Here is an 11,743-nt window from a genome sequence, read left to right on the forward strand (position 1 = left end):
ATTTCTCCCATGATATTAGTCCTAGTTCACTTTATTTAATCAAGTGAATATATTATTTTAATAAATTTGTTGCAATATATTTTGACTTTCAACATGCCCAGTACTTAATAATTGAGAAATCACAACTATTTTCTAAGGATCGACATACATAGTGAAGATCATAACTGACTCATAAATAAATTAAAATAAACTAGCCATTCCTTTGACATATTAGTGTAGCATGTAACGTCACGCAGGGCAAAGAAGTCTTGGGTTACAGCTTGAGACAGGATATATATTAATAGTTGAATTTCAATTTGTTCAACTAAGACAAATTCTCCCTAAAAAAACACTAAGATATAAATTTTAGTATATGCAGATACACACATATATATAGGTGGTCTTGGATACACCCGGGTGTACCGTACACTTAGATTGACTCGTACCCAAATCATGATCCAAATCCGTATTCTGACTCAAATCGTGTAAATGACACTATTCGGTTATACAAATGACACTGCCTGTAATTTACACTATTCTGTTATACAAATGACACTGTATATAAATGACACTATAATATTGTAAATGACATTGTGTATAATTGACACTATTCAAAAATATAAATGATACTTCCTGTAATTGATACTATAAGATTGTAAATAACATTATAAGATTGAAAATGACACTATAACATTTTAAAATGTTACAATGTCATTTATATAATTGAATAGTGTCAATTATAAACATTGTTATTTGTATAATTGAATAGTGTCATTTATATTTGGGTCAGGATGCGAGTTTCGATTAGCATGCGAGTCAAGATCGATTTAGGTACGAGTCAATCCAGGTGTACGGTACACTAGGATGTACAGGAGATTTTGTGTGTGTGTGTGTGACACTTAGCTCAATTACCGAATAATACTAAAAAATTTGAGATCTTGGAATTTCCACATTTATTTAAAAGTTTGTTTAATTACTTGAATTTCCACACTTAGTTAATATTTGTTTCCATTGAACTTATTTATCATAAATTATTGTGGATTTTATTCCTCATGATTTAAGTTAGGAGGTGTACGTCAATTTATATGTTCTCATTTAGCGTTTTAAGAAGAAGGTTTACTTTCTCTCTCAAAAAAAAGAAAGAAAGAAAAGTTTACTTTGTATTTTCCGCATCTAGTATTTAATTAAATTTAAGTTCTAAGTCATTTTACAAATTCATTTACATTTTAGCATATATAGTACTAAGTTTTTTAATATTGGAACAATGTTTTGTTGGTTTGTTTTTTTCTTTTCCTTTTTCACATGCCACGCACTGTTTCCCTGCTCCTTCGTGGATAAGGTGGCGTCATCATTTTAATCCCCACGAAGATAATGTGACATGCATACATTCTATACTGTGTGGAATGCTTTTGAGTTTTGGCATCCACTTTTACTTATTTAAAGTAAATTGACTTTCTAAATTATTAGCTGTCTGCATCTGCATGTCGTCGTTAATTAGAGAATCTTCCTACAAAAGTTACCCACACCACGGAACATCCCATTGTTGACCAAATCATGCGACTTCACAATCTTTAATACCACTATTTGACATTGAAACACTCACCGATTTGAATCCAACAAAGATACAGAATTGCCTCTTTTTGCTAAGTACTAACATACTTGTTAATTAACTTGGTCCAGACGCGCTTATAGCAGCCAATACAGACCTCATCACCAACTTCTCAACCTCGCTACTTCTATATATACTCATCCCACCTTCTTCTCCTCACTCATCTCATCTTTAATCCAATCAAACAATTAATTTCACAACACTCTTCTGCACAGATCGATCGAGCTTCACTACTGTGTTATTAGCATCGCATTGCTTATATAATCCTCTCTCTCTCTCTCTCTCTCCAAAATGATTAGCAGATTTGCTATTCCTTTAATCTCTCTAATGGTGGTGCTGAGCACCATCTGTTGCCAAGCGCAACTATCAACCACTTTCTATGACGCCAGATGCCCCAATGCACCAACCATCATCCGCAACTCCATCCGCCGCGCTATTTCCGCCGAGCGGCGCATGGCGGCGTCCCTCATCCGCCTCCACTTCCACGACTGCTTCGTGCAGGGCTGCGACGCCTCCATCCTACTCGACGAGACCGCTACTATTCAGAGCGAGAAGACGGCGGCGCCCAACGATAATTCAGTTAGAGGATACGAGGTTATTGAGGCTGCTAAGCGCGAGGTGGAGCGCGCCTGCCCCGGCGTCGTCTCCTGTGCCGACGTACTCACCTTAGCCGCACGCGACGCCTCTGTTGCTGTAAGTATACAAACAAGCATCGTTAATTACCAAAACATATGTAATTAATGCTTTGCATGTTTCTTAATTAAAGTATATGAATTGTAGGTTGGTGGCCCGTCATGGAGTGTGAGACTAGGAAGAAGGGATTCTACGACTGCTAACCGCGGCGCCGCCAACACCGATCTCCCGAGCCCGTTTGCCGGCCTCGACGTTCTTATTGACGCTTTCGACAAGAAGGGCCTCACCGCACGAGACATGGTTGCGCTGTCTGGTAAAACAAACTTTTCTTATATTGTGTATGTAATAATAAAGAATGGTTAGGTGAATTAAAATTAATGATGGAATATTATGTACATATATATGCAGGAGCTCACACATTAGGTCAATCGCAATGCTTCTTGTTCCGTGGAAGGATATACAGCAACGGCACCGACATTGATGCCGGCTTTGCGAGCACCAGAAGGCGGGGCTGCCCCCAGACCGGCGGCGACAGAAACTTGGCGGCGCTGGATTTGGTGACGCCCAATTCCTTCGACAACAACTACTTTAGGAATTTGGTGCAGAGGAAGGGATTGCTGCAGTCGGATCAAGTTCTATTCAGCGGAGAGACGGCCACCATCGTGTCTCAGTACAGTGGAAACCCCAGAACATTCGCCGCCGACTTTGCGGCTGCGATGATCAAGATGTCGGAGATTCAGCCGACCCTTGGACAGGATGGAATCATTAGAAACACATGCAGCGCCATCAACTGAGAATAATTAACCACAACGTAAACTTTCATTTTGTGCATGCAAATTGCAATGCACGCTACCACCTACATCTTAACAAGTGTTCTTTTATTATTCAATTTATTTTAGATCACCTACTCACAATGAGTATCTTCATTTTCGCTCTACTGCACAATGTGATTTTGTAATTTCATTTATACAACCAATCAATGAATTGTTCTTTTTTCACTAATTAATTAGTCTCCAATTTTATTTAACGTATCTATATATGGTCATGCAACTTTCCAAATCTGATTTATCCGTACGTCGAACTGCTAATTAATTAACTTAAACATCAAGTGTTCATCCGCCCCCATTCAAAAAACCAAAAAAAAAAAAACATGGATCAAGTGCCCATATATGCTAGTGAAGACGGTTGAGCGGTGATTTAAGGAGTCTAATTGTTATAAGAAAGATTAAAATAAGCTTGCTCCATGAAGATTTGCTTAATCGGGTAGAATAGAAAAAGGGAAAAAGTGATGTGTATTCAACAATCATAGCAGAAGATTTTTACAAAAGCTAACGTTATTGTTCATGTACATATGTATTTATATGAAACGTGTTCATGCTTTACATTCACATAAGAATCAGAGCTATAGAAGAATCTGGACCATCTATCCTAACTAAGCATCAACGGTGGAGATCAGTTGGTATCTGCACCAAGGATCGAGTCCTGCTGAGGACAGATGCTCCATTACTCCCATATATAAGGAGTAACATGCATTGTCGATTGTAGTCATGTTATTATTACTATTATATGTATCGTTCTGCATATACAAAAAAAAATATGTGTATGTAAATGCTTCGAAACATTGCATATATAAATCCATATATACAGGAGAAGGATCATATAGTACTCAAGGCTTAGGTAGTATGTAGTACCAATTTTGGACTATGTCCATGTGACAGCACCAAAATTGTGATATGTGGCAGATGCATTCCAAAGCAAATTTCGCGCAGGGGTAAAAAAAAAGTCAGATCTTAAAAAAAATCAGTTTTTTTCGTGAGGTTGTTATTTTTCATTAGATGTGATACTGATAAATACAGTATGCAGTGATGAATTAAGCAGTTATATTTAATGATGAATAATGAATTAATGATGTTTAAAAAATTAGTAATTTTTTTTTGCTCCCTCCAGAATTCGATCTTAGGTACAAAATTTCAACTTTAGATAAATATCAGCCATATGATATATTAAATCAAAACCTATAAATTAATTTAAGATATCAACATATATAAGGGATCTCATTGAAATCGTTCCTGTATTATGTACACAAAATGAAATTGGAGAAAAATAAAAAAAGACCTACATGGGAGTGATCTCATTTTATAGTGTGTAAAGAATTGGCCGTTTAGTTAGACTTAAAGTGAGAAAAAATTGGTTTATTTGTTTAGGCATCACGTTACGTACGCACGCCACCCTTTCCAATTAATTACTCCATGATATTTCCTCAACCACGACTGCGGATGAGGTGTCATTTGCCTTACATAAAAAGGGATTAAAATATTATGCAAATCATGCCATTGATTGATACAATAAAATCTCAATTACATGACTTCACAAACATGTCATTGATTAATACAATTAATGAAATCTCAATTACATAATTTCAGAAGTATTGGGTGAAAAATAATTTGTGATGAAGTAAATAGATTTTATAAGACGAATGCTATTTTTCTTATTCATATGAAAGACACTATAACTCGACCTGGTTATAAAAGGCAGAGCATCACCAATTATCATTATTACCATGTGAAGATTTATACTGAGATATTTATTTTAATTTTTAAATATTTAATTCATTTTATTTGGATTAACTTTTCATGTCTTAACTTATGTATGATTGCAATGATAGCTAGGTTGTTGATTTAATCATATAAGAGATGAATAATCGTTTTCCTAAAGCTATCACCGATCTACTTAGGTGCATGGCATGTCTTGATCCAGAAAAAATTCTTTCTCTCAATTCAACAATAATTAACTCATGCGTTTTACTACTTGGTATCCTGAAGACTTCTTGATAGGTGATTATTTATATTTTTTACAATAATTTTGTAATATCTTTATTAATATGCACTTTTTAACAGGTGGAATTGTTTATGTCTTCCACAACAACTCCGTAATTTCATGGCATTTGAGCGGCATCATTCTCGTTTTTCTACGATAACTGATTTTTGGGAAGTTTTGCTCAAGAAATGGTTAAAAGTGGCAATCATTTAATTTTTCAATTGGTTTATCGGATGATTGAGTTGACATTGGTTTTACCTATAGCAACTAGAGAGAGCATTTTCTGCAATGAAGATAGTCAAAAGTGATTTATGAAATTGTATGCAGGACGAGTGGATGAACGACAGTTTGATTGTGGAAATTGATATTTTCTCAACAATTGATAACGAGAAGATATTGCAATGTTTTCAATCGATAAGTACGCGTCGCAATCAATTATCATTGCTTTCTCAAGCATAAACGATTAGCTCACCAAGTATTTATTCTTAGGTTATTTGTAATGTATTGAAACTTTTTTAGTTATATTATTTATAATGTATTGGAATTATATAATTCATGAAAATATTATTTGTTATTATTACTACTATATTTATATTGTTTATAAAAAATATCTAAAATATATAAAATATTCTAAAAAAAAGCGAAAATCCCATACAAATTCAGCCCTGAAGCAAAATTCCTGGCCGCCAATATAACCAACATAAACAAGAATAATAGTTTTGTGCTTTGCCACGTCGCTGTCACAAAAGCTTTTTCAGATAATATACAAAATACCCACATCCATTACCTACCAAATCATATCGAATTGACCATCTCATAATAAACATCGATGTCCAACAAGGTCAGATCCTAGTAATTAATAACAATAATAAATATAAGGACCAAATCCATCGTGGACAAAAATAATTGAATTTGAATATTCAAATTAATTAAAATAAAGACCAGTCATGCAGAAGCTCCTTCCTCGAGAAATGATAATATATAGAAGCCAATATATGGTCAAATATATGAAGAATTTTAGAAGCCATAATAATTGAAATTAAGCAGACGCGTTATAGACGCCAATAGTTAAATATACAAGGAATTTTAGATTTTGGAACTATAATCCTTAATTTAGAAAATAATAACCAAATAATGTGCGAAAACAAGCTACGAAAAGGAGTTCATAACTCTAACAAGGATAACAATAAGGTTAATCTCCTGTAAATGTGAGAGGTAATCTGTTTAATTTATGCGATTAAACTGAAATTAAGGGCAAAAAAAGTACTATTGCTATTATTTTACAGAATATTCAATTCAATATTATTAGAAACTATTCTAACATCCACTCATCATGAGTCAGTAGCTTAAACGTGCGTATACTAATTAAAACAAGCTTGCATTCGTGTTTGGCTTAAAGCTAGCATGTACTTGAAGCACCTTCAACGATAGATTTTAGGGTAAATATCAATTTTTGACTCATTGTTTGAGCGTTTTCTTAAAAAATCACACTCGGCCTAAGTATAATTACAAAATAATACCATCGTTTCAATTTTTATTTTATTTATGACCCGCAAAAATAATCCGACAACCGATATATGACGTATTCCGGCAAATGTCGTGTGGGTAGACACACGCAGAATTAATAAAAAAAAGGAAAAGAATTATGAGAAAAAATCCACGTATTTACACAGCTCTTCTCATCTCTAAAAAAGCGTATTAGTTATGAACATTCCCATTCTCCCCTCATTAAACCCTAACTTCCTCCATCTCTGAAAAAGCCCTACCTCATCATCTAAAAACGCAGCTCTACCTCATCGTCATCTATTACTTGTGCTTCCATCATCGTTCACAGCATTGGCTTCTCCTTGTACTAGAATTGCTGTAAGATTGACTAACGCTGCATTTTCATGAATTTGGGCGTCCTCATCAGCAATAGTGATGGCAATGTCACTTTCGAATTAAAGTCTAATCTTTTTAATATGAGAAGTTGAATACCAAGTCACCATGAAGGGGTGACTTAATACAAAATTCACGCTAATTGATGCGAGCTGTAGGTCAATTTGATGTTATTTTCTTTTGATAATACATTAGTTTCGTCTTATTTTTTTACTTTCTTTGGAGACTGTTAAAGAAATAGCCTCTATGTTCAACTCTCAAAATTTACATCGCTCTTTTCTAAACAGGAGGAATTACAGCCAAATTTTAAACTTATTGGTCAAAATTTACATGATCGTAAACGCTGTTGGCGGCGGAGAAGATTGCGGTGGGTGGGCAGGGGGACGGCGAAGAGGAATCAGCGGAGGAGATGGCGGGGGAGGGAGTAATCGACGGTGGATTGAGGAATCGGCAGTGGGTTGAATGAGCTAGAGTTGATTGAGGAGGCAAGATGGAGGAAGAAGAAGCGCTTTTTTGGGAGAAATAAATCGTTTTTCAGAGATGAACAAGAGTTGTGTAAATACGTGGATTTCATAATTCTTTTCCTTTTCTTTTCAGTTCCGCGTGTACTACAGACATGGTATTTGGCCGGAACACGCCATATGGTAAGAAAAAAATGGGTATTGTTTGTAATTATTATGCTTATGGTAAGATATTTTTGAGAAAATGCCAAACGATAGGCCACAAACTGATATTTACCCTAAATTTTATAGGGCAATCAATTTAATTATAATACGACGAACACTATAAAATAATGCTTATGTCTATCATATTTGTTTATTATCATACCGATCGACATGGTAAATACACAAAAAAATAATATCACGTGATATTTGTGTTCATGTCAATCAATTAAATACACTAATTTAATTTTTATTTTGAGAAAAATTAAATACACTAACTTGATAACATTTTAATTAGTACATAACCTGCTTACAATCGGCCCTATAATATGATCATGATAACTGCATGTTATATAGTGACATGGTAATATATAACAATCAAATAAACTATAAACTTATTAATATTATTATAAGTAAATTAAAAAATATATTTAGTTATTTTTATTATTGATGTTAAATCAACAAGGTTCGTGTTGTTATTTTTCATGTCTGTTAAATTTTAATGCGTAAGATAAATAATTATCGTGTCATCGTGATCGTATATGTCGGGCCTATTTGTAGAAAGATAACACAAATGCACGAATTGACAGTCATAAATATGTTAGGTATTCAAACTCAAATTTATTATTATAAAATAATGTATTATGATATTTATATAATTTGAATTATACACTCACTCCCTCCATCCACGATATCGTTTCCATTTTATGGACACACAAGTTTTAGAAAAATGGTGAATAATAGTTGATAGTAATGAGTATTGTTGTGAGTAGAGTTTGGATCTCACTATTGTTGTGAGTGAAGTTTGTAAATTCTACTGCTATAAATAAAAGTGGAAATAATATTGTGGACGAATTAAAATGGCAAAAATGGAAACGATATCGTGGACAGATGGAGTATTAGTTAGTAGATGTACATCAAACACTAAATAAAAATCGAAAAAAATTTGCAAAAATTAAGTTTTTTTTATCAGGACAAAAATTAACTAACTTGTTACTTAATCAAAAAACATGTATATAATTTATCCTATATTTTGTATATATAGACAATAGTATATATATTACTAGTTAGTATGAATAGGATGATTATATTAGTTTATATAATTTAATTATATACTAGTTAAAGAAGATAATATAATAACATATAGTGGTCATTTGAGATAATATAATGTGTGTATATATATAAAGAAATAAAATGGAGATAATATTATTAACATAAACACTCTAAATATTAAGTAAGCGTTTGTGGGCGAGGAAATTGAAGTATAAATTTTATGTAATTAAGCGCTTTGTTATTCAACAAATATTAATTGAGTGCTCAACTTATACAAGTCAAATGAAATTTAAAAGTATAGTTTTTATAAAATTAAAAATAAATTCCCTAAAAAAAATTAAAAATAAATAAAGAATGATAGGAAATTAGGAATAGAAGATCCAAAGCTTAAATTTATTGAATGACCAAGTCCATCTCGGATGTTTGACATCGGCAATGTCAATGGTTTGAGATAAAAGTTTGTTGTTTCTTGGCGGCCGCCAAAGTGGCACAACAATATTCAAAATTTAAGCATTTAATTCTATGTGTAAACATGATTAACTGAGATAAGGAAAATGATCACCGTCATTTTTTAGGTGTTAATTAATTCTTAATTACCATGTATTTTACGCTAAAAAAATAAAAATATTACCATGTATTTGATTGCCATTTAAAGTGGATTATTACCGAAACAAATTTAGAACTACAAATAAGTGTTGTTATTAGCTAGATTATTGTTCTTCAACCGGATCAGATTGAGTAATTTGACTATTGAGTCGTGAAATTGTCGTGATTTCGATTGAATTTTTTTGGAACATTTACTTTGGATGATTGCTTATAAAAATATACGTACAATATATATATATATATATTATATATAATATATGTATATTGTGTTATTAGAACAAAAATACTCATTGAAATAGTGAAAATTAATAGTTGTCCATTTAATATTATTTCAATAAATTATACTATTAATTTTAATTATTTCAAGCGGAATTACGTACCTCTGGCCTTCTCCTTTGTACATACAAAAAAGCACACAATTTCTCTTTTTTCTTTATTCAAACCCTAATTCTCCCCTTACGTAGCCACCACTCTGAAGCCGTCAACATCCTCCCGCCATTGAATCCCTAATTCTCCCGTTGCGCTGCCGAGTTGCTTTTTTTTTCCCTCTCCGACGAACTTCTCTCTCTATAGAATTCAGCAAACTATGAATTCTAAGAGTTATAGGATTTCAGTTCTATGAGAATTATGAGATGTAAATGAAGATTTAAGAAGCTCTTGAACGAATTTGTCATGTTACGTAGAGGAATGGATGGTCCAAACGGACCCGTTGACACCATCCATTTCGTCCGTTCATATATCTATCGCACATATGTGCAGCACGAATGGTATGAAATATACCATTTCGTTGTGTTCAGGGATATATATTTATGCTAGAATATACTATCTAGCCTTCCCATAATACATGCCTGGAATAAAGATTCACCGGCATAGCTGATGGTACCCATTCTAATTAGTTGTACATTTAGTTCCGGCATAGCTGATGGTACCCGTTTGCTCTTGTTGCTACCTGTACGGGATATCATCTTCTCATTTTCAGACTTTTTACCTTTCTTGCGCCTTTGGTTCTGTTTGGATCATCGAGGATCTGGTCTGTGTTTGGTGTGGTGGTTGGTCCGGGTCTGCTTGTTACAGCTGTCCTTTTGTTGGGCTGGGCTCTAAGGTCTTGGGTTGTCATTACTTGGGAGACTTTGCTGGCCGTGATTTGTCCGGTAGATGCTAGCAGGAGTATTTTCATTGCAATATGCTTAGTATCCTCTCTGGTATGTATTTTTTCGGCTGGTGGTCTTTGCTCCTCTGATGTAATTCCCATTATGAGCATGGGAAACCACGCGGGAAGACTTGGGAAACCCCCAATGGCTTCATCCCGTGACATTGACCCTTAAAGCATGCTTAATAAGTGAGTTTCATGATTAAAATAATCTTGGTTGAGAATGGATCATAAAAGTAATTGCATTAGAAGATTCACTGCTAGCGGAGAACTGGGTCTGATCGGCTGGCTGGTCTTACTTGCGATGGCTCCTCTTCACTTTGTCCCCCTTTCGTTGGTAACTGTTGGAGCTTTTGGATTCAGATTTGGTTAGTGATTGTTGGTTGTTTGATCCTTCTGATGTTCTATCTTTCCTGAGGGCGCTTTTGGGGCTGATCTGTCTGTTTTGGAGAGGTTTTCCTTGGATAGCAAGAGTTTGTTTTCTTGTGCAGTTTTTGCCTTCTTTGTTCTGCTTTCCTCTCCTGTTGTTTGGTTTCGCAGGTTCGTGTGGAGAGATCAGTGAAGAGCTCGAAGGGCAGCGTTGAGCTTTGCTCTGGTGCTTGAGGTTTGCTCTGAAATTGAGGCCTGCTCTGGCTTTGAGCTCCGCTCTGGCGTTGTGCTTCGCTGCTCTGGAGCGACTTCTCTGCTCTGGAGCGACTTCGCTGCTCTGGAGCGACTTCGCTGCTCTGGAGCGACTTCTCTGCTCTGGAGCGACTTCTCTGCTCTGGAGTGACTTCGCTGGTCTGGAACGACTTCTCTGCTCTGGAGCGATTTCGCTGCCCTGGAGCGACTTCGCTGCTCTGGAGCGACTTCGCTGCTCTGGAGCGACTTCGCTCTCGCTGCTCTGGAGCGACCTCGCTGCTCTGGAGCGACCTCGCTGCTCTGGAGCGACCTCGCTGCTCTGGAGAGACCTCGCTGCTCTGGAGAGACTTCTCTGCTCTGGAGCGACTTCGCTGCTCTGTCCGGGCTGACTCTGGCGGGTTTTTTGGCTCGGGCCCGACTGTCACTCTCGGCGGCTCCGTTCTTCCTCCGCTTTACTGTCTTGTTTTAGCTTGTTTTTCGCTTGGGTTGTTGTTTTTTCCTCGCTTTGGGGTTTTTCTGACTTTTGTCTTGTTAGCGCTTGTGCTCTCAAGGGTTTTATTTTTTCTTTAATAAAATTTCTATTGCAGCAGTAAAATGAATAAGATGAATAAAATATTGTTTTGAATTTGTATTATTTTAAATTTGTTTCATATTGTGTAAATTTTCTGTTGATTCATACTATTTGTTCCAACAATTGTCTCGACAACAATGAGACGAACAATACTTAATAGCATG

General features: G+C 35.1%; 1 protein-coding gene across 1 annotated transcript; it reads left to right on the forward strand.

Annotated features, from left to right (window-relative positions):
- The first annotated feature begins 1,599 nt into the window (after window positions 1-1,599).
- LOC130995968 (lignin-forming anionic peroxidase-like) lies at window positions 1,600-3,223 on the forward strand. The gene is made up of 3 exons (XM_057921496.1): window positions 1,600-2,281; window positions 2,369-2,534; window positions 2,630-3,223. Exons 1-3 carry the CDS (start codon window positions 1,880-1,882, stop codon window positions 3,013-3,015), a joined length of 954 nt encoding a protein of 317 aa, XP_057777479.1. The 5' UTR covers window positions 1,600-1,879; the 3' UTR covers window positions 3,016-3,223.
- Window positions 3,224-11,743: the final 8,520 nt, after the last annotated feature.

Source organism: Salvia miltiorrhiza, chromosome 7, assembly GCF_028751815.1.
Source record: "Salvia miltiorrhiza cultivar Shanhuang (shh) chromosome 7, IMPLAD_Smil_shh, whole genome shotgun sequence".
NCBI lineage: Eukaryota > Viridiplantae > Streptophyta > Magnoliopsida > Lamiales > Lamiaceae > Salvia > Salvia miltiorrhiza.

Excerpts from the sequence above, each read along its gene's own strand:
- LOC130995968 (XM_057921496.1), top strand. The coding sequence starts at position 1,880 with ATGATTAGCAGATTTGCTATTCCTTTAATCTCTCTAATGGTGGTGCTG. Across the intron at positions 2,282-2,368 it reads CACGCGACGCCTCTGTTGCT|GTTGGTGGCCCGTCATGGAG; the intron begins GTAAGTATACAA and ends TATGAATTGTAG. Across the intron at positions 2,535-2,629 it reads AGACATGGTTGCGCTGTCTG|GAGCTCACACATTAGGTCAA; the intron begins GTAAAACAAACT and ends ATATATATGCAG.